At 37.0% G+C, this 24708-nt stretch overlaps 1 protein-coding gene across 1 annotated transcript in view; it reads right to left on the bottom strand.

Moving 5' to 3' along the window:
• Positions 1-24708, bottom strand: part of DCBLD2 (discoidin, CUB and LCCL domain containing 2) — an 80368-nt gene that overhangs the window by 31732 nt on the left and 23928 nt on the right. The window contains exon 3 of the mRNA XM_055315988.1: positions 5623-5760. Within this exon, the coding sequence (XP_055171963.1) occupies positions 5623-5760 (138 nt within the window). The remainder of the gene's footprint in view (positions 1-5622; positions 5761-24708) is intronic.

The raw sequence follows: 24708 nt of genomic DNA, 5'->3' as shown, positions 1-24708 counted from the left end.
TTAACCCATCGTAACATCATAGAAATATGGTAAATATTCTGAGTTTGCAAATCAATTAAAAAATTGTATACTGGTTACTATCTCAGACATATTTTTGGCAGACAGCACTGGCTATTTCTGAGACTGCAGAATTATGAAGTAGATCTTCCTCCAATTAATATTGTTTCATGTTACTAAATAAATTGAAAAAAACTCTTAGCAGGGTTAGCACCAACTATATTAGCTGCTGGGTATAATTTTTGTCTGGTTGAAGCCATTTACTTCTAAAAGGAAGGAAGCTTGAGTGCCTGTATTTATTCTAACTCAAAGAAGCAGTAAGTACTATAACTAAGATACTGTATTTATTTGCCCGAAAGAAGAAAATAAATGAAGAGGACAGTATATATTCTTCTCCTTCATTTGCTCTAATATCCTTTAAATAACAAATTTCTCAGAGGCTGAAGGAACATGAAGTCATGCCTTCCTGCTTCACACTTTGTCAGAAACCTGGCATTGTAGGCTGTGACAGCTACTTTGACCAAGTGTTACAGGATACAGGACAAGACTCTTCCTGTTGCCAAGTTCTCCAGCCAATGTTACCATGTGACCTTGGGCATAATTCCTTGTTTCTGTGATAGGAACCTGGTATTAATTTGTACCATCTGCCGTTTAATGAAGGAATATTTACATATATAATAGAACATAATTTATTGTGATTCAGAGTCAAATAACATTTACTCAGCGGCAGATACTACAGGAGGCATTTTACATCTTGTCTCCTTTTACGTGCTGAGAGTAGAGATTAAATCTTGTTTCTCTTAGAAATAGTACAATGCCATCTACGGAAGCTGAGTCTATAGTAGGAGCTCACATGAAAATAGTCATTGATTTCTTACGGATGATGCATGCGTGACTCGGTTGCCTAATAAACAATGTAGTCGGGCTGTAAGGTTCTTATGGTGAATCAAACTCTCTTCATACCTAAGTTCCTGTATGTTTACATGAAGAAACAAATACCACAACATTAAAAGTCATTATAAATAAGTGTCCTAAAAATATGTATATAAACTGAGACCTCATTAATAAAACCTTACTTAACAGTTTAAGAGTTTAAGATGTTTACCAGGTACAATGGTAATAAAAATCAGGAACACAACAGAAACACTAAAAAGAAAAACCTAGCTAAGTGTAGTACTCAGAACGGTTTCTAAAAAATTATTGTATGATTAAGGTAGCAAATAATCTTAAGGAACTCATGCTGTTTTTAAAACCAAAGCATCTCATGAAGAAAAAAAAAAAAAACAACCAAAAAAACCAAAACAAGCAGTTACAGAAATCTGGACTCTATTAAGAAGTAGTTCTATAGTCTGCCCTGTTTCATTTACAAGTTGATTTAACCTACTATAAGATGGAAAAAATGGAAAATATTTGCAAAAAAAAAAAAAAATAAAAGTGGTTAAAGAAGGTAGCAATTGGGAAACTTTTAAACTATTAGTGTTAATTCTAAAAAATAACCTAACATATAGCAAAAATAATCCTGTAAAATGGGAACATGCCCGCTGGCTCAGCTGTTCCTAAGTCGTAAACAGACTGTTATCAGATTCTAAGGAGTCAGCAGGCAATGAATAAACAAGTTCTTGTGAGTTCCAACTGGAAAGTTCATTCATACCTACATTGGTTCATTTTATTTCACATGAAACTTTATTCACTATTTTTTCCTATTTAAAAAAAAAAAAAAAAGGCAAGCACAAACTTTAGTATAACCAGGACAAAATTCTGGACTGGTCAAATCTAAAATAAAGAGGTTAAAAGTTACTTTTTAAGTTATGATTTCATATTCTACTAAAGAAGTATCAACTATCAATTCTTAGCTGGGCACATACACGCAGACACATACCTCCACTCCCCCCACCGATTTATGGCACATAACAAATAGAGCCTGCCCTAGGGACAGAGAGAAATAAAATTATTAAAAAATTTATGAAAACTGGACAGGAAAGTGAAAAGGACACCAGGTACAGTGCCCTAGACACCCCTGGGGTATGACTGGAGTTCAGAGATACATACAAGAGGGTCTTTGTGTCCAAAGCCTCTCTTATTACAACTGACACGTAAGAAGAATCCTAATTCTTTCAAACATTTTCTTGTAGAAGGTATGTCTGATTCTCAAGTCTTTAAAAAGAATTAGAATCTGGCTTAATTCTAGAGTTAGATTTATATAACAAGACCTCTTAATTCAATCACCTGACCCAGTATCCTCCAATAGCCTCTTAACTGGACTCCCTACTACTATTCCTTCTTTTCTTCGACCCATTCTTCACAGAGCAGGGAAGATTGTAAAAATAAAAAATAAAAACACAAATCCACTCGTGTCATTACTCAGCTCTAACAGCTTCCATGCACTCTTAGGAAAAAGCTCCAAACCTGACATTTTCTACAAGGCTCTGAATAATGTGACCTGCTCACCATGCAGTCAATTCCACCTTAGCTGTGCCAGCTTCTTTTCCAGCTCCTCCCCACCACAGGGCCTTTGCATCTGCTATTCTCTTCCCTAGAATCTTCTTCTTCCTTGTCTGTCTAGAACTTTCCAATTAATCCTTCCACTCCTCGCTTAAAAGTGACTTCTGTGGAAGAGTTAGGCTCTTCATCAATCTCCTGCTCCTTCCGCCCTGTTGTTGGAACTCTCCCTTCATCATACTTATCATAACTGCAATTGAGTTACCATGTGTTTAATGCCTTTTCCTAACCATGTACTATAAGCCCCATGAAGGAGTAACTGTGTCTTGTTTCCTGCTGTTTTCCCAGCGCCAGGCATATGGTAGGAATAAGGCACTGAAGGGAATGTAATTTTGCAGTGTGCTTTTGCATAAAGGCACGAAAATCAGTCTACCTCACGCAAAATCATGACTCTATCAACAATACACAGTATAACATTAACAAGTGTTTGTGTGAGAGTTTAACAAATGAAGAAGCTGTTGAAGCAAAATTGTTCACAATCTTTTCATTCCCAAATACTCCTAAATTTCCAGTGAGGTTGCTATGCTGGGGACATGTGGCGCTGTCCCTTGAAAATACCCACAGGATTCAGTGTGGTAGCAAAGTTTCCTGGGTGGAAACAAATGGAGGCTCTCAACCAAAGCCAATCAGCATTCAAATGAATGAGTCATCAAAAAAAATTGTGTCTGAAAGGCCACACAAGAAGAAATGGTAAGAAATTCAACCAAGGTTCTCTCGGGGTTAGCCAGTTCACTTATAACTTCAAATAAAACAAATGCTTCATGGAAGAGGCAAGGATGTGCGGAAACCTAAGTAAACACCAGGAGGGAGGGAGCCGTGAAATGAGGATTTCCCATGATTCTGCCCTGACTAAAAAGAAGTTCCTGATTTATGGTAGATATTCCAAAAAACTCTGGAATCTAAGTTTCATCTAAAACAGTGATATAGGGGATCCCTGGGTGGCGCAGCGGTTTGGCGCCTGCCTTTGGCCCAGGGCGCGATCCTGGAGACCCGGGATCGAGTCCCACGTCGGGCTCCCGGTGCATGGAGCCTGCTTCTCCCTCTGCCTGTGTCTCTGCCTCTCTCTCTCTCTCTCTCTGTGACTATCATAAATTAAAAAAAAAAAAAAAAAAAAAAAAAAAGAATTTCAAAAAAAAAATAAATAAAACAGTGATATAACCATTTGATATTTGGCACAGACGTATGTCAGTCTACAACACTCTGATTCTGTTATCTGAGGTCACGGTCAATTCTTAAACTTTAATGCAGGACATATAGGTTTCTGTAGAACAAAAAGCTCCATAATTTAAATACCCTATGAAAAAAAACCTTTTTCTTTTTTTTTAAATGAAAGGATATTTATTTTCAAGAAACCTTCAAGAAGGGGCACCTGGGTGGCTCAGTTGGTTAAGCAGCCAGCTCCTGATTTTGGCTCAGGTCCTAGGATCTAGCCCCACGGGGAGTGTGCTTGAGGATTCTCTCCCACCCTGTGCCCCTGTGCCCCACATGTCCATGAGCTCCCGCGCTCTCTCAAATAAATAAATAAATCTTAAAAAAAAAAAAAAAAGACTTCAAGTCAATAAGGAACAGAGAAAAAGGGGAAAAATATGAAGAAAAAATTAACAATTTAAGCCGATACCGAGAGGCGGAAACTCAAGGAGAATAAGCAGCAAATGAATTGTAAATTTTCTGTCCTCTTTACCTATCAACTCAAGATTTTCAGGAAGTAAAACTGAAAGGATGGGAATCTATCACCATCTCACTTAGTGCTTTTAATCTACTCTTCCGATGGTGGGGAGTGTGTGTGTGTGTGTGTGTGTGTGTGTGTGTGTGTGTGTCTATGTTCAGTGGTGAAAGGGGGAAACTAACATTTGTTTTGTGCCTACTGTGTCATGTGCTTACAGACACCACACATGTATGCGTGCATCCTCCCGGCCAATCCTCGGAGGTTAGAGAAGTGAAATGACAGGCCAGCAACCACCTGGCAAGCAGGCAGAGGTGGGGATGTTCCTCCTGCAGCACCACCTGCCTTACCTGCACTGGCTCTATTGGAAATATCGTTCATCCAGTGTATTGTTTCCAAGGGTTTTTTCTTTCCATTATTCCATCCAAACGAGTCTTCTCTCTCACTCCCTCAGAGGAATTTTATTAGCTTTCCCACCTTGTTCCATAGCTTAGAAATTAGGAAAAAGCAGATCTTTCTTCCCAGGTAACAGCTGCTTCTCTATCACCTTCTAGGTGGAACTGTTAATGAGACCTATGGTGTTTATCTCAAACCCCCCAGAGCTGAGAAGTAACAGCAAACACTGCCTTCATTCTCAGTGCCCGACATTTTCACACCTGGGAGGTTCTCAATTTTCTCATTTATATACCATAAAGTAACAGCTTTCCCCAAATTTTAAATTGTCAGCTTAGTTAAATCATTGTTCAATATAAAAATATTCATCTATTTTTCTAATTTAAAATACTGACTGCTTTGTGGGACATATTGCTGCATTAGCAGCACTTCTTAAAACTTTCCTACTGCAGTGCCCCCAACAAATCCAAGCCACGGTAGCCAAAATTCACGAGAGATTTTGTTCAAGTCTTGCATTTTATTTTAGAACTTCAAGTAACTTTTGCATTCTATTCCACTTAATAGCTTTGCTTTCAATTTTCCCCCTTGAGACTGTCAACACTAACAATCTAGAAAATATCTCAGGTTTAGTTTGCAGTGTCTCAGTACTCCATGAGAATCTATTCCTTTGAGAAGAATGGTAATGTGGTCTTTAACACAGTACTATGAAATGGTAATCTGTGGATAATAAAGCTTCATGTTTATAGAATACAAGAACTGACAGATTTTTTTTTAACTGACAGATTTTTAAAAAGTAATTGTCATTTGTGTTCCAATCTTATAAAAGTGAAAAATCAGTATTTTCTCTACTATGGAAATGGAAGTACACAGAAGTTATATAAATGCTAATATACTGCTAATTTTTAGAATTCTGACTAATTTTATTCGTAAAATCTGTAAAACTTACGTTATTAACTGTTCAGTCTTTCTACTCTATTCTAATCTCAGATAACAAGTACTAAAAGAAACACTGCATTTTTGTTTTTAGAAATTGTAAAATGCAGAAGTCGTGCTATAAAGTTGAAAATTACCTTGTTTATCTACAACGGAGTATGAGGCCAAGAATCCTCGTCCAGAAACATGGATTCCACTCATGAACAGCACTGTAATTTCATTGCTTTTTGATTCAATTGAATGGTTCATCTGCAACCCCAGACCACAGAATTTGCCTAGAAAGGAAGGGAAAAAAAGATATTTGGTAGGACTCTCAGAATGTCAGTAATATTTACAATGTTGGGTAAGAGCATCAGAACAATATACCAAACTGGACATCAACTAGAAAATGGTGACTAGGATGCTTAGTGATTAAAAAATCACATTACTCTGAAGAAAGAACAAATGCCAAGTAATAACTGTAAACAATTCAAAGAAAAAATGGTACAGGCATCAGTGATCTTACAAAGATTCCATTTCTTGTGAAAGACATGTATACTCTTTAAAATAGTAGTGAGAAATTAAAAAGAAAAAAGCATTTCATGCAGGCAGGTGGCTCAGAAACAAATTAATAGTTAATCAGTAATATTTTTAACATACTCCCCACAAAGTACCCCTAGATTCCTGAGCTTAGGGCATTCCTTAAACCTTTTCCAGACTTCCCTCAATTTTTCTTCCAAAGATTGTTGAACTTTTAGTGAGTCCCTTTAGGTGATTATGCCCAGTCCTACAGCATTAACTATGCTCTGACAATTCACATTTCATCTTCACCCAGAGCTTTTCTCTTGAACTTCAGGTATATATATCCAAATGCCAACTTTTACTCTTTAATGTCTAATAGACATATAAAAATAACATAACTTCAATACAAATTAAAAGGGAAGAAGAAAAACATTAGAGTAAGATACCCACCATAACTAATAAAAATGCATTTTTCTTATGTGCTTGTTAACCATAGAATTCTAAGTAAATAATAACATTCCAAAAGTGTTTTAGGCTGTGCCAACATCATTCTAGAATAAGAGTAATAGGCACTTCCATAAATACCATTTTCAAGGACTGAACATGATCTCGTGAGTAAAAATATCCTAAAAAATCAATAAGAAAACCCCAACAGAACTGGTAAGGGAGTTTAAAGATGTCATAGGATCAATATACGAAAATCAATTCTATTTCCACATATGAGTCACAAATAACCTGAAATGAAATTTTTAAAACTTTGTAACAGCATCAAAAATATTAAAATATTTAGGGATAAATTTTTAAATAAGAAATTTAAGGGGTGCATGGGTGGCTCAGTCGGTTAAGCATCCAACTCTTAATTTTAACTCAGGTCATGATCTCAGGGTTGTGGGATCGAGCCCCCTGTTGGGCTCTGCACTGGGTGTGGAGCCTGCTTAAGATTCTATCTCTCCTTCCCCCACCTCCCCCCCCCCGTCTCTCTCTTCTCCCTAAGCCCCACGCTTGTGCACTCTAAAAGCATAAAAATAAAAAATAAAAACCAGTACACTAAAAAATAGAAAACACTGCTGAGAAAAATTAAATGAAAACTAAACAGAAAGATGAAGTTCAAGGATTGGAAGACACAATACTGTTAAGATGTCCAGTCTGCCAACATTGATCTATTGATTCAATGCAATTCCTATAAAAATCCTGGTGTTATTTTTTTCCCCAGAAATTAACACAGTGAAGCTAAAATGTATATGGAAGTGCAAAGGACACAGAATAGCCACAACAGTGTAGTGAAAAAGATAGCTGAAAGACTAATATAATCTGATTTTAAACTTACTATAATACTACAGTAACCAAGAAAATGTGATATTTTTTAATGGCGAATCTAGATCTATACCTAAATCTTTATTTATACCACCTATATCTACATCTATACCTATATCTCTGTACATTTCAACAGAGCAGAACAGAGCTCAGAAATAACCCCACATTTGTAGTCAACTGGTTTCTGACAAAGGTGTGAAGGTAACTCAATAGAGAAAGGATAACTCTTTCAACAAATGTACTATCAATGTACAAAACCAGGTGGCTATCAATATACAAAAACAAATGAACTCAGAACTTCAAGTCAAAATGGACCATATATCTAATTCTAAGAGCTGAACTTATGGAACTCTAATAAGAAAAGACAGGGAAAAACTCTGTGACTTTGGGTTAGGCAAAGATTTCTTAGATCCAATATCAAAAGGAAAAACCATTAAAGAATAAAGTGAAGAATTTGCACTTAATAAAAATCTAAAATGTTTCCTTTCAAAAGATATCATTAAGAAAATGAAAAGACAAAACACAGAGTGGGAGAAAATATTTACAAAACATTAATCTGAAACAGAACTCATATCTGAAATGTGTAATGAATTCTTACAACTCCATCAATCTCATCCTATAAAAAGGGGAAAAGATCTAAATAGCCACATCTATAAAAAAACTGAAACAAAAAAAAAAGACCTAATAAATGGCAAATAGGCACGTGAGAAGATAGATGTTCAAGAGCATTAGCCATTAGGGAAATGAATATTAAAGCTACAATGAGATAACACAACCCTCTTATTAAAAAAGCTAAAATCTAAAAGACTGACAATACCCAATACTGGTGAGGATATGGAGAAATTAAAACCTTCAAAGTCTAATGGTAGAACTGTAAAATGGCACAGCCATTTTTGGGAAGCAATTTGGTAATTTCTTAAAATGCTAAATACACATGCCTCTTTCCAAGAGGAAAGAAATCACATGTACACAGGAAGATCATTCAAATGGTCCCAGCAGCATTTCTCATATTTGCCCCAAACAAAAACAACTGAATAGTTCATCAACTGACTCATGGATAAAAACAATGTGGTATATATCCATACAAAGAACTGCTACTACTCACCAATAGACAGAAACGAACTAATGGCACATGCAGCAACATGAACTTCAAAAACATTATGCTAAGAAGCTATCTGTGGTATTTCCAGAAAAGATTGCCCAGAATAACACTACTTGTTAGAGGTGAAATCACTCCAGAACCTGGGTCCTCCACCTTGTCCCATGCTTTTTTCTTCTACGTACTTTGTCCCGGTAAAGGAGCTGACACTTTCCCTGGGGCTGCAAAGAGAAGCATTTAATAACAAACAGCCTGATCTCCTTGTAGGTGGTCTGGGGCAGCACTGGGGGACCACAGGGTCTGCAGCAGCCTCGCTGCTGTCTTCTTTCCACCCACAGCAACAACAAACACCCTTTTGCTTTTTTCCTTATCATCCAGCAACAGGTTCATTCCTTAATGAAATTAGTAAATGCTTCAGCTTGTCTTTTGGTATAAACCATCTCATAATACTTTAGTTTTGCCTTTACCTGAAGTATTTAAATCTATGCCACCTTTCCAGTTCATTATAAAACCATTTTAATTGAATCAATGTTTCCAAAAGATCATTTAAGCAGAATTGGGAAGTTCAGCCCTATTTTTAAAAATGAGTTACTCTTTACAACTGTTTTTCCCCAGCCAATGAGAAAGTACTATGTTTGTTTTAAATACATTTCATAATTTTGTATTTTGTGTGTTAGATATAAAAACCAGGTAATTCTTTGTTATTTCCCCAGAAGATGAGAATAATTTACCCCTAAAAGCATACTGACAGTGGTCAGTTAAAACAAAACTTCCAAGTTCTAAAACATCTAACACTGTCTACAGATTTTATACATAGAATTTTTCTTTCAAGACCTATTTCTCCAAAGCTTTATAATTTGTGAATTATTTAAAAATTAGCATGTACATGTGATAATTCTGTAAAAACTTTTAGGATGAGCAGAGAAACTAGTTTGTTCTAAGACTGTCAGGCCCATATATAAATAGAATAACATATAAGAAATAGATATCATATTTTATTCTATGTATCACTGTGTTTTAGATTACTTTCCCCCCCTTAACTTGGAAAGGTTATGTTCAATTTTTCTGTGAGATTAGCCTGCACAAACTGACAAAGCAAAACCCCTGAAGTTTTCTCCCCTTGAGGCATCAAAAAAAAATGCTATTATGTCTTACAGTGAACAGCATCCATAACCTTAGCATAATTGTTTTTAAAGATTTAATTTATTTAAGACAGAGGGAGAGAAGGCACGCGCGTGCGCGCGCGCGCACACACACACACACACACACACACACGCGCGCGCGCACGAGTTGGGTAAGGGGCAGAGGGAGAGAGATCTCAAGCTGACTCCATGCTGTGCCAGAGCCCCATGCAGGGCTGGATCTCACAACCCTGAGATTATGATCTGAGCAGAAACCAAGAGTCAGTGCTTAACCACCTGAACCACCCAGGTGCCCCAGCGTAACTGGTTATAAAGTGGCAGTATGACCCTGGTCATTATACAGAACTTTTAGGAAAAGGTTATAAACAAAAAACAATCAAAACAGCAATCTAAAAATAACAAGGGGGTAGCCCAGGTGGCTCAGCAGTTTAGCGCCACCTTCAGCCCAGGGCGTGATCCTGGGGTCCTGGATCAAATCCCACGATGGGCTCCCTGCATGGAGCCTGCTTCTCCCTCTGCCTGTGTCTCTGCCTCTCTCTCTCTCTCCCTGTGTCTCTCATGAATAAATAAAATCTTAAAAAAAAAATAACAAGGAATTTACTACATTTACAGAATTAAAAAAATAAACAATCTGAAAGTCAAGAACATCGAGTCTATAACTTCTCCATTTATTTACCATTTAAAAAATAAATACCAAACATTAAGGCTTGTGCATGAGCACACACACTTGGTCATAGGTAACAGGGTGTTCAATACATGTCTTTGCTCATCCTTTATTTCTTTAAAAACACCGATTGTGGAAAAGGAAAAAAAAAAAAAGCTTTCTATTCCAAATAAAAGTTAATATTTTATAAAAGTAAACATAAAAATTTTTAACATTAAAGCAAAATAATACTTAAGAAGTCCTATAACAGTTATCCGCATAAACAAAAAGATGATTAAATCAGACTTTTTCAATACTAAATAACTCAAAAATAGACTGGTAAATAGAATATTAAACACCATATTACTTTTAAATACTAAATATTTTCAAATAATGACCTACCATTAAAAGCATAATATAAAATTGATGTTATTCCATATCTTATCTCAAATATTAAAAATATCTAAAGCTGTATAATTTGTCAGCAAAGCAAACAATATGTGCAGAGCCAGTGCCCATTACATTAAATCTTAAGGCCAAATGGGAAATAATAGGTAAAGGCAAGAGAAGTTATATCAAGTAGAATCTCTATGTATGTGAGTTAACACTTGTAAATGTGAACAAGTTTCATCTGGGCTCATCAGTACTAGATGCTGTCACTTAGGGATCTATGTATGTGGGATTTTATTACAAGGCTGATTAAGGCCCTCAGTACAAATATGACTTTTCAGACACTCTTAAGTACAAACGAAAAAGATCACACTTAAAGAATATTACCAAGCCATGCAAAGGTGTCTTTATAAAAATTTTATCATTTATACTAATACTATGAAATCCCAAATTATTAGATTGAACTTGGACGTGCTCTAAAAAATTAAAAAACAAAAGCATATTCTTGAAGTGAAACAATGTTTAAAAAAGTTTTTCCAACCTTTCAATATAGACAGGATAATAAAGCATTTCCTATTAGCACTACAGCTTTATCTCCTGTTTTTTTTTTTTTTTTTTTTTTTTTTTATCATTTGGAGTTACCCTGTCCTCTGAAATGTGAATAAATTCAGTCTGTGGTAGTAACAAAACTTTTTAAAAAACTGTGGATCTCAAAAGGCAGTAAGTGCTAAAGAACAGATAATCTCAATTAAAAAAGAAAAAAAGACAAGTACAATAGCTGACTCTGTAGGTGCTCAAGTGAGTTCAATATATACCAGGTAAACATCTGCCTTCACCTCTTATTCCCAGCCAAAAGAGATATCTCTCTCTTCACTCCTCAACCTTTGATCAAAGGTTTTACCCATTTTACAAGTAATGCAAGCACTTAGCAAAATACCCTGGGAAAGGAAGAAGAAAATTCATTCCTAATCTGGGCAATATACTCCTTAGTTCTTTAATTCCATTTTCCTAGTTTGGCCATCCAAAGGTCCTCCTAAATCAACACAAATCATTCAATTGCTAACAATTATAGATTCTACTGATGGCTCTCAAACCCTGCCAACATTTCTAGAAGTTTCTCGCAGATAAAATAAGAATTTCAAAAAATAGTATATGGATACATGCACAAAATTATTTTTAAAAAAGTTAATCAAGTATGTTAATCACCATAAGGCCTGTGAAACACTGGTTTTAGTCTAAAAGAATCCATGCTCCAAGGCAAGTAAAAATGCTTAAAAAAGTATTACCCTTAGGAAACTAGAAAAAGAAATCCAGAGTAAGAAGAAAAGATGTAAGAATTAGAGCAGAGACCAGTGAAACTAAAAACAAGAAATCAACAGAGAAAATTAATAAAGCCAATAACTGGTTCTTTGAAACCGAAGTCAATAAGCCTCTAATAAGGATACTTAAGAAAAAAAGGGGGGACACACAAAAAAGAGGTAACAAATAATATCAGAAACGAAGTGCTGACACCACTACAGATCCAATGATCATGAAAAGATACTAAAGGAATATTATGAACAAATCTAGAAGTTTGATAACCTAGATAAGATGAACAGGTTCCTTGAAATACACAATTTGCCAAACCTCAAACAAGAAGAAATAGACAAGTATTTAATTTCTATTTAAGAAACTGAATCAATAATTAATAATCTTTCAAAAGAGAAAGCACCAGGCACAAATGGGTTCACAGATGAATTTTACCAGACATTAGGGGAAAAGTTACACCAATTCTCTACAATTTTTTTTCAGAGGACAGAAGTAGAGGGATTATTTCCTAACTCTATGAGATCAGCCCTACCATAAAACCAAAATCAAACATATTACATGAAATGAAAACTACAGGTCGTTATTTCTCATGGAATAGACTTAAAATTCCTTAACAAAAGATTAAGAAATCAGGGGCACCCAGCTGGCTCAGTCAGAAGAGTGTGCAACCCTTATTTCAGGGTTGTGAGTTCGAGCCCCACGCAGGGTGTAAAGGTTAAAAATAAAAATCGTTTAAAAATATTAAGAAATCAAATCCAACAATGTATTAAAAAGAATTATAGACCACGATCAAATGTGATTTATCCTGGGTATGCAAAGTAGATTCAACATTTTAAAACAATTAATGTAATCATCATATCAGCATGCAAGAAAGGGGAAGTATTGTGATTAAATCAATAGATGCAGGGGCATCTGGGTGGTTCAGTGGTTGAGCATCTGCCTTTGGCCCAGGGCATGACCCCAGGGTCCTGGGATTGAGTCCCACATCAGGCTCCCTGCATACAGTCTGCTTCTCCCTCTGCCTATGTCTCTGCCTCTATCTGTGTCTCTCATGAATAAACAAAATCTTAAAAAAAAAAAAAGATGCAGAAAAGGCATTTGACAAAACCCACCATCCATTTGTGATATAAAACATAAATTCTCAGTGAACTAGGAAGAGAGGGGAACTTCATTAGTTTAATACAGAATATTTACAAAAAACTAAACTACCATCATACTTAATGAGAAATTCAAAAATTCAAAGCCTTTCCAATAAGAACAGAAACAAGGCAAGAATGTCGCCTCTCACAACTCCTCTTTTACATCATACTATAAGTATTAATACAGTTATTAATACGGTAAGGGGGAAAAAGTACACAGACTGGAAAAAAATAAAACCATTCACAGATAATATGATAATGTATGTAGAAAATCCAAAACAATTGAACAAAAAAACTCCTGTAATTAATAAGCAGTTTTACAAGTTTGCACAATACAGGGTTAATGGATAAAAGGCAATTGCTTTCCTATATATCAACAATAAAAAACTGGAATTTGAAATTAAAAACATACTACCATTTACATTAGCAGCCCCCAAAATGAAAACAGGGATAAGTCCAATAAAATATGTGTAAAATCCATATAAGGAAAACTACAAAACTCCAAGAGTGAAATAAATGGAGAGATGCTCCATGTTCATGGATAGGAAGACTAAATAAATATTGTCAAGATGTCAGTTCTTGCCAACTTTATATATTGAATGCAAGCCAAATCAAAAGCCTAGCAAGTTAGGATAATTGGATATTTGCATGTAAAAGAATCAAATTGGACTCCTATCTCACACCACTCAAAAAAGAACTCAAAATGGATTAAAGACTCAAATGTAAAACCTGAAACCATGAAACTTCTAGAAGAAAACACAGGAATAAAGTTCCTTGACAGGGATCTTGGTAATGATTTTTTGAATATGATACCTAAACGTTTACAAGCAACAAAATAAAAGATAAATAAGAGGGACAATACCAAACAAAAAGCGGTAGAGAAAAGAAACCATCAACAAAGTGCAAAGACAGTCTATGGAATGAAACAAAAGTATTTGCAAACCATTTATTTGTTAAGGGGTTAATATCCAAAATACATAAAGAACTTATATGACTCAAAGCAAACAACAAAACCCAACTAAAAAATGGGCAAAGGACCTGAACAGACATTTCTCCAAAGAAGACACATGAAAGGCCAACAGGTACATGAAAAGATGCTCAACATCACTAGTCATTAGGGAAATGCAAATGAAAACCAGTAAGTTATCACCTCATGTCTGTTAGAATGGCCAGCAACAAAAAGGTAAGACTTAACAAACGCTGGTGTGGATGTGGAGAAAAGAGAACCCTGTACACTGTTCATGGTATTTTAAACTGGTACAGTCACTACAGAAAACAGTATGGAGGTTCCTCAAAAAAAATTCAAAATAATGCAACCATATGATCCAGCAATTCTATTTTTTTTTTCAGATTTTATTTATTTATTCATGAGAGACACAGACAGAAGCAGAGACACACAGACAGAGGCAGAGACACAGACAGAGGGAGAAGCAGGCTCCATGCAGGGAGCCCGACATGGGACTTGACCTGGGTCTCCAGGATCAGGCCCTGGGCTGAAGGTGGCACTAAACCGATGAGCCACCCGGGCTGCCCAGCAATTCTATGTTTGGTTATACATCCAAAACGAACAAAAAAACTAACTCAAAAAGATGTCTGCACCCCCACATTAGCAACATTTATAATAGCCAAGATAATGGAAACCACCTAAGTGTCCACCCATGGAGGAGTGGATACATGCACATGCAACAAAGTATTTACAACAAAGTATCATTCAGCCACAGAAAGTAAGGGAATCTTATCATTTGCCTTAACACTGATGGACCTCAAAAGCATTATGCTAAGTGAAATAAGTCAGAAAAAGACGAATACTGTATGATCTCACTTACATGTACAATCTAAAAAAAAAAAAAAAAAAAAACCACCAAACTCATAGAGAATATCAAGTTTAGGGGTATCAGAGGCAGAGGTACCTATGGGTAGAGATCAGGGGAATAGGAGATGATGGATGTTAGCTGAACGTATTGTAATAATCATTTTACAATATACATAAATGAAATCATCATCCTGTATAGCTTAAATTTATGTAGTGGTAGATGTCAATTATTTCCCAATAGAACTGGAAAAAGAAATCCCAGGGAGTTATTTTGTGGATATCAAAAAAGTAATTCTCAAGGATATATGGAAGGGAAAAAGATCCAGAATAGTAAATACAGTTATTGAAGAAAAAACAAAGTTGGAGGAATGACACTACCCATCTTCAATACTTACTATAAAGCTGCAGAAACCAAGACAGTGTGATACTGGTGAAAGCATAAATAGATCAATGAAAAAGAATAAAAAGCCCAGAAATAAATCCACATAAATGTGGTCAACTGATCTTTGACAAAGGACCAAAGGCAATAGAATGGAGTAAAGACAGTGTTTTCAATAAATGGTGCTGGAATGAGTGGACATCCATATGCAAAAAAATGAATCTAGACACAGACCTAATGCCCTTCACTAAAACTAACTCAAAACAGATTACAGACCTAAGAGTAAAATGCAAAACTCCTAGAAGATAACATAGGAAAAAATCTGGACGACCTTGAGTAGGATTACAACTTTTTAGATATGATGCCAAAAGGCACGATCCAAGAAAGAAATAACTGATAAGGTGGACTTCATTAAAATTAAAAACCTCTGCTCCAAAAGAATAAGAAGACAAGCCACAAACGGGGAGAAAATATTTACAAGATACACAATAAAGGACACACTTGATAAAGGACATAAGAAAACCTCCACACTCAACAATAAGAAAATAATCTGAATTAAAAATAGGCCAAAGACTCTGACAGACACCTCACCAAAAACATACAGATAACAAGCATATAAAAAGATGCACTACATTACATGTTATCAGAGAAATGCAATAAAAACAATGAAATATCAATATAAACCTATTAGAATGGTCAAAATCCAGAGCACTGGCAACATTAAATGCTGATGAAAATGCAGAGCAACAGGAACTCTCACGCACTGCTGGTGAGAAAGCAAAATGTTTTTTTGCAGGGGGGTGGGGTGGGGTGGAAATTTCTTATAAAACCAGAAAGTCCCACCATACAATCCAGTAATCACATTTCTGGATATTTACTCAAAGAAGTTGAAAATTTATGTCCATATATAAACCTACACACAGATGTCTATAGCAAGTTTATTCGTAAACTGTCAAAGCTTGGAAGCAACCAGGACGTCCTTTGGTAGGTGAACGAACACATCTGGAAGATGAAATGTTATTTGATGTTAAAAAGAAATGAACTATCAAACCATGAATAGACATAAAGGAACTTTTAAGTGCACAGCACATTAAGTGAAGGAAGGCAGTCTGAAAAGACTACATATTGTTGGATGGCAATTATACCACCTTCTGGAAAGACTAAACAATACGAAGATCTATGTATAGTAGAAGACAATAAAAAGATCAGTGGTTGTCAGGCACTGGGGAGGAGGGATGAATAGGGAGAGCATGGAGAACTTTTAGAGCAGTGGAAATACCACAAAGACGGATATAGGTCACCCATATTTCAAACTTACAGGATGTGCAACACACACACACACCATTAGCCATCAAGGAATGCTAATTAAACCCCAATGAGATACCACTTCATACCAACTACAACGTGAAGAAAGATAATACCGCGTGTGGGCAAGGATCTGGAAAAACAAACCCTGCTACACTGCTAAAGGGTGCAGGTGCTTTGGAATACAGTCTGGCAGTCCTTCCCACGGTTAAACGTGGAGTTACCATGTGACCTAGCCACTGTACTCGAGGCATATACCCAAGGGAGATGCACACATATGTCCACACAAAAAAAACCTGTAAATGATAGTGGGTTATCTGTGCGGAGTCCTGGATGCTGGAGACGGTTTGGGTGCAGGGCTGTCCACACCACTGGAAACTCAGACCGTGGTAGGGGTGTGATGAAGCCCCAGTGGAGAAAGTGGTCAAGGACCCCAAGTGCTTTCCAAAGGAAATGCAGGAAAGCGTGGTAGGGGCTAGAACCAATGATCTCTGAAATAATTCTTCCTAAGTGGGTAAGTCACAGTATATGTGACGATTGCTTTTATCATGGAAATTCAGGTTACCAATTTTTCCATACGCTAGATAATTATATAATAGACTTGTTCACGTGTACGACTTTGTTCAATATTTAAAATAATTACTGAGGCCAGAATTTTTTTTTTTTCAGATTTTTTGAAATGGAATTACAGGATCACGCTATTTCCAAAAGTTCAAACTAACTTACACTCCTACCACCAGTGCAGGGTGTTTATTTCAAGGCAGCCCTTGTATCACTTTTTTCCTGTTTGTAAATACTTTTTTTTTTAATTTTTATTTATTTATGATAGTCACAGAGAGAGAGAGAGAGAGAGAGAGAGAGGCAGAGACACAGGCAGAGGGAGAAGCAGGCTCCATGCACCGGGAGCCCGACGTGGGATTCGATCCCGGGTCTCCAGGATCGTGCCCTGGGCCAAAGGCAGGTGCCAAACCGCTGCGCCACCCAGAGATCCCTATAAATACTTTAAAAAAAAAAAACCTATAAACATTTCAAAATTTTAGAATAATATAAAAAGAAAATGATAAAAAACAATAATCATTCTCACAAAATCCTATTACCAAGAGAGCGGCTAATACCACCTGGGAGGGTGGTACCTCTCTCTGCCTCAGCTCTCTCCAGGTGTCCAATAAAAACAACAGTGCTTATCTTCTAGGGCTACAGTCATCATTAAATGGACATGAATATGCGTATAGGGTGCCCATACCTACGCGCAGGCGCAGTGTCATCTCCCTCTTCATTCTTCCACTCGCCTGTGGCTCTGTGACTTTAACACCAACTATTCCTACTAAACTGCTTTGCGGAAAGGCTTTATCAACTTACTCTCCCCGCCCCGCTCAGTAGTGTTAGACATAAAAGAAACTGGTAATCTGCTGTTCTCTTAATTAGTGAAGGCGAACTTCTCCAATGTGTGCTTAGTTTAACATTTCCTCTGGTGGGTGATATTCTTATGCTTCTAGACTATTTTCTTACCAGCATCCCTACCCTTAAAAATGTTTTTAAACTCTCTGTATATAGCATATGTTCTAGGAGGGAGATTTTCCTGGGTTGGCCTGACCTAATCAGTTAGGTGCAGACTGATTTCTCTAGCTAGTCACAGAATTGGAAATTAGACAAATAAATGCCTGCTGGTCTAGAAAGAAAGAAAGAAAAAAAAAAACCTATGTGGTGAATACTCCACACGACCTCTAAGAACTGAAAGTCTCTGGGCAAACAGGTAGCAAGACTATGGGGACCCCAGTTTTACAACCGCAAGAAAGTAGTAGTAGATTCCGTCAACAATCAGCCAGCTTGAAGAGAACCTTCAGCTTCAGCTGGGAACCACCACCCTCGCGGAGTCCAGCCAGGCGAGACCCAGACGATCCAGTCATGCTGAACCCAGACCTCGGGTTACAGAAACGGAGAGAATTGTGCTATTTAAAACTGCTGGGTTTGCGATGACAGTAGAAAAGTAACACAGCCAGAAATTTACCTTGGTGCACCAGCGCACTTCATTTTATTGCCCTCTGCTTTATTATTCTGCTTGGCAGGTACTGCCTTTTTCTCTTACAGGCTGAAGGTTTGTGACAATCCTGCATCTAGCAAAGTCTATCAGCACCATTTCTTCAACAACCATTGCTTACTTTGTGTCTCTGTGTCATGTTTCAGTAATTCTTGCAATTTTCTTCAAGCTTTTTCTTTATTGTTACGTCCGTTACGGTAATCTGTGATCCGTGACTGCATATTACTATCCTAACTGTGTTGAGGTGCCATGAGACCCATGTGACAGGTAGACGTAATAAACGTTGTGCGCCTTCTGGCTGGCTACTCCACCAACCAGCCATTCCCCATCTCTCTCCTTCTTTTCAGGCCTCCCTTTACCTTGAGACACAACAATATTGAAATCAGTCCAATGAATAACCCTTCAACGAATGGCCTCTAAGCATTCAAATGAGAAAGTCATGTCTTCTCTCACTTGACATCAAAAGCTAGAAATGACCAAGTTTAGTAAGAACTCATGTCAAAAGCTGAGGGAGGTTGAAAGTTAGGCCTCTCGCATCAAACAGCCAAACTGTGAATGCAAAGGAAAAGTTCTCGAAGGAAATTAAAAGTGCTACTCTCGTGAACATATAAATGGTAAGAAGGAACAGCCTTACTGCTGATGTGGAGAAAGTTTTAGGGCTTTAAGGGGAAGATCGAACCAGCCACAACATCCTCTTAGGCCAGGGCCTAACTCTCTTTGAATCTGTGAAGGCACAGAGAGGTAAGGAGGCTAGCAGAAATTGGTTTATAAGGTTTAAGAAACCGTTTCTAGAACGTCCAAGTGCCGAGTGAAGCAGCAAATGCTGACAAAGAAGCTGCATCAAGTTGTCCACAAGGTCTAGCTAGCTAAGATCATTCATGAAGGTGGCTACACTAAACAACAGATTTTCAGTATTGACAAAACAGCCTCCTGTTGGAAGAAGATGCCATCTAGGACCTTCACAGCCAGAGAGGAGAAAAAACAATACCTAGCTTCAAAGCTTCAAAGACCACACTACCTCTCCTGTCAAGGGGGCTAAGGCAGATGGTGACTAAGTTGAAGCCAAAGCTCATTTCATCATTTAGAAAAATCCTAGGGCCCTCAAGAAGGATGCTAAATCTCCTCCGCCTCTGTGCTAGAAATGGAACAAAGCTTAGATGACAGCATATCTGTATGCAGCATGGTTTGTGAAGTATTCTAAGCCCACAGTTACGAACGTTCTGCTCAGAAAAAAAGATTCCCTTCAAAATAGGAGTGTTCCCTGACAATGTAACTGATCCCTTAAGAGCCCTGATGGAGACGTACACTGGGCTAATACTATCTTTATGCCGGCTAACGTGACACTGATTCTGCAGCCCATGGATGAGAAGTGATTTTGGCTTTTAAATCTTATTATTTAAGAAATACATCTCATAAGGCTACAGGTGCCACAGACAGTGGTTCCTTTGACGCATCTGGGCAAAACAAACTGAAAGCCTTCTAGAAAGGATCCACCATTCTAGATGCCATTAAGAACATTCATGATTCATGTGATAAGGTCAAATTACCAACATGAATGGGTTTGGAAGAAGTTGATTCCAACACTCATAGGGGACCTTGAGGGGCTCACGACTTCCACAGAGGAAACAGCTGCAGATGTGGTGGAAATAGGAGAACAAGAATTAGAAGGGGAGCCTGAAGATGTGACTGAATTGATGCGATCTCATGATAAAACTTGACTCTATGGGGAGCTGCTTCTATGGATGAGCAGAGAAAGTGGTTTCTTGAATAGAAACTACTCCTGATGAAGATGCTGTGAAGATTATTGAAATGACAACAAAGGATTTAAAAAGTTTATAAACTTAGTTGACAAAGAGGATTAACTCCAACTTTGAAATAAGTTCTGCTGTGGGTAAAATCCTATCAAACACTGTCACATGCCATAAAGAAACCTTTTATGAGAGGAAGAGTCAACTGATGCAGCAAAATTCACTGCTGTGTTATTTTAAGAAACTCCACAGTGACCCCAGCCTTCAGCAACCACCCCCATGGTCAGTCAGCAGCCATCAACACTGACAAAAGATTCTCCACCAGCAAAAAAAACTTACTCAAAAGACTGAAAGCACAGATGATGGTTAGCATTTGTTAGCAATCAAGTATTTTTAAATTAAGGTACGTAAATTTTTTTTTTTAGATATAACACTACTGCACACTTTAAGTAGACTACAGTATAGTGTAAATATAACTTTTATATCACTGGGAAACCAAAAAACTCATCTGATTCAATTTATCCCAATACCTGCTTTCCTGAAGCACTACAGAACTGAACCTACCATATCTCTGAGGCACGCCTGTATAGTAAGAATTGCCTGCATCATACACAAAAATTCACTGTGGATGGACTGAAGATAATATGTGTGGAAAGAGAAACAATAAAGCTAGAGAAAACCTTGGAAACAATTTCATGACCTATGAGTGGGCAAAGATTTTAAAAGAGAACATGAAAAACGGTACCGACAAATGGAAAAAAAATTGTAATTCTGAACATTAAAAATTAAATGTCTCTTTATCAAATGAAACCAAATAAGGGAAGTAGAAAGAAAAACAATAGAAAGGGAGAATATATATTTTAATATATATAACCCCAAAGAACCCATACCAGAATATAGAAAGAATTCCTACAAATAAGAAAAATGATCACCTAATATTAAAAGAATGCATAAAAAATTGCAACACTTTCCATAAAAGATAAAAGATATTCGGGCTAACAAACATTGGAAAAGAGAACAGTATCATTAGGCATCAGGGAAATGCAAGGCCGAGCTACCATGTGGTATCAGTACACACACACACAGAATGGGTAACATGGCAAGCGTAGAGACAAGTAACTGGAACTCTCATACACAAGAGGTAGGTATAAACTGGTACAACCACAAATGCAGTTAGCCGTATCTACCAAAGGTAAAAAATATCTACCAAAGGTAAATGCACACCAGGGACCCAGCAGCTCCTCTTCTAGATGTAGAATTGTACATTTGCAGGTAAGAAAATGCTTATAACAATCAGTAAGAGCTAAGAACTGGTTATATGATGGACATGTCTTAAGTTCCTTATTGTTAGAAATTTCTTCCAATTTTTCTATACAGTGAATGGTGTTGGAAGAGACATCTTCCTGACACAACTTCTATTTTTGAAATATTTCCTTAAAAATTATTCTTAATATATACTTCCAGACTGTGAGCTAGCCAAGTGAGCTATATCAACTGAGAGACTCAATTAAAAAAAAAAATACCAATTTCACTATACTCATGTGAGTATAGCAAAAAAAAAAAAAAAATTTTTTTTTTACTAATTCAAAATTCAAGGAGGGAATATAATTACTTAAAAAATTTGCATTTCTTTAAAAAAATAAAAATAAAAATTAGCATTTCTTTGATTATAAGCACAGTTGCCTCCTGCAATACTCTTCCAGAATGGCAGGTAGGACAAAAGAGCACACAACTTTTTATTACTATCCATGATGGTGGCCAAAGAGCCTTGATGGAAAATCTTTTAACATTCATGTGGACCAAAACAGCCAGCCACAAAGCAATACCAATCTTCCCCATCAAATTTTTCTTAGTGGGCTGTCTCTCTTATGAAACACACTTCTGGAGTTTTAAGACTTACCTTCTGGATAACCACCAGCAAACTTCTGGACAGAAGAGAACGTCATTATTCTGCTTTTATTTATTAATAAAAACTTTTGAAAAAGGCTTTGGCTTTTATTAAATTGACAGTTTCTTCCTTGACAGTTGGCAGATTTCCTCAAACCAAGGATACTAATGTAAAAAGCAATGAGTCACAACAACGTGTAGACTTCAGTAAAACCAGATGTGTCGTTAAGCATCACAGGTGGGACATACAGAGCATACCATGAAATTTCTTTCAAGACTTTTTTAGAAAAATAAACTTTTTGCCACTTAGGAAATGTCAAAGCTTTTTAATATTTCCGGTAAAGGCCCACAAATAGGAATTCTTGGACAGGATGGCATAGATTAGGTTTTATCCAGTTGAATGCTGTTGAAAAATGAGACAGCTGTCAATTCCTCATTGACCTGCCTCAAAACACCAGAGGAAACATTTTGAAGTGATGACATCATGTACAGAGACAAAGCTTCAGTATTTCTTTTCTGTTCTAGGCCACAAACCAGCTTGACCATTCCAGGGCACATAGATTCACTAAGGTCTTTTGAATTGTGTTTGGCTTCTGTACTTTGCAATGCCACAAACCACCTCATATGATACTTCCTCATCAGGGAAAAATCCAAGTTAAATTGAAGTTGCCACTGATCCTTCTCATGAAAACCATGCATAGTCATCAATGTATTTTCATGACGAACAGATATGAGATGACTTTAGCCTTCCTGACTACACATTTTTATAGGTAAGGACTTTATCTCACATAAAACTCTGGGGCTCCTACATCTATCATTTAAGATACCTACACTCATAAAGATTACGTATCACTTTTTCAATTCCTGCCTATGGAAAACTATTCTAAAGGAAAAATGTTAACGATGATGATAGCATTGTAATACCCTTCCTTCTTTCAAATGAAATAGTACTGATGACTTAATATGACATAAAATAATTATTTTTTACCAAGACAATTTTAAAAGAAACAGGAAGAAACTCAAAGGACAAGAAATATTCTGCTTTTACTAGGACCACAGACCCCTAAAGCACAGCAATAGATTTCATACAGTCTAAGAATAACGTTAGTGGTTAAAAGTAAGGAAAAACCCACTGAAGGAGACAAAGATGATCAAGGTATTCCATGCACAGCCAGAAAATCCTGGGGAAAAATGTCCATTGGTAGATGAGAGTACTGACTTCAGGGAAGAAACTTAAGAGCACAGAAATCCTCAGAAGCACAACTTTGGAAAAGAAACACTTCAAGGGGAGAAGTTACAAGTAATAGGGAGAGGGGCGCCTGGGTGACTTAGTAGGTTAAGCATCAGCTTTTGGATGGAGCCCTGCATTGGGCTCCTAGCTCAGCTGGGAGCCTGATTCTCCCTCTACCTCTCCCCCTGCTTGTACGTGAATGCTCGCTCTCTATCAAATAAATAAATAAGTCTTAAAAAAAATAGGAATACTTTGGAAACTGCACTGTGAAGGGGAGAAGAAATAAAGGAAGAGGGGGAAATTTAGCATCCTGCAAGACCAAAAGAAAAAAAGTCTACAACTCCTCTCCCACTACAACCTTTTCTCCAAAAAAGAATATCTACTACTCTGACAAAGGAGGGCTATTATGAACATATCACAAACTATAAAGTAAACCACAGCAAATCACCACCTCTGTCCCCACAAATACCTAGATACAGTCTTTATCTACTTAAAAAATATACAGTATAAGGGGCCTCTGGGGGACTCAGTGGTTTAAGTGTCTGACTCCTGATCTCATCTCAGGTCTTTTTTTTTTTTTTTTTCTTCATCTCAGTGATGTGAGTTTATGCTCTGCCTTGGGTTCCATGCTGGGCTTCGTGGAACCTACTTTAAAAAGGGGAGGGTGGCAACTAAATGGCTCAGTCAATTAAGCATCCGAGACTCTTGATTTCAACTCAGGTCATGATCTCAGGGTCATGGATTGAGCCCAGGGTCAGGCTCAGAAGAGTGTCTGCTTGGGATTCTCTCTCTCTCTTTGCACCTCCCCACCACACACACACACACACACACACACACACACACACACACACACACACTCTTGCTCTCTAAAATCAATTTTTAGGGATGCCTGGGTGGCTCAGCGGTTGAGTGTCTGCCTTTGGACCAGGACATGATCCTGGAGTCCTGGGATCAAGTCCCACGTTGGACTCCCTGCGTGGAGCCTGCTTCTCCCTCTGCCTGTGTCTCTGTCCCTCTCTCTGTCTCTAATGAATAAATAAAATATTTTAAAAAAATACAAAAAAAAATCAATCTTTTATATATTAGACTTAAAATGTGTTTAAAAAAGATGCACAAGGTAATAGAACAGAAATAATATTAAAACTATCATCCCATAACACTTTCCAGAAATAAAGACCTGAATCTATATATATATTGAAAGAGTTTACTGGATACCAGTGAAAACCAATCCACAATGATCACTTTCAACACACATCCTTATAACATAATTAAGACTTTAAAGGCAA

This window comes from Nyctereutes procyonoides, unplaced genomic scaffold (assembly GCF_905146905.1).
Source record: "Nyctereutes procyonoides isolate TBG_1078 unplaced genomic scaffold, NYPRO_anot_genome, whole genome shotgun sequence".
Lineage (NCBI taxonomy): Eukaryota > Metazoa > Chordata > Mammalia > Carnivora > Canidae > Nyctereutes > Nyctereutes procyonoides.
This window is presented reverse-complemented; position numbering and strand designations above follow the sequence as displayed.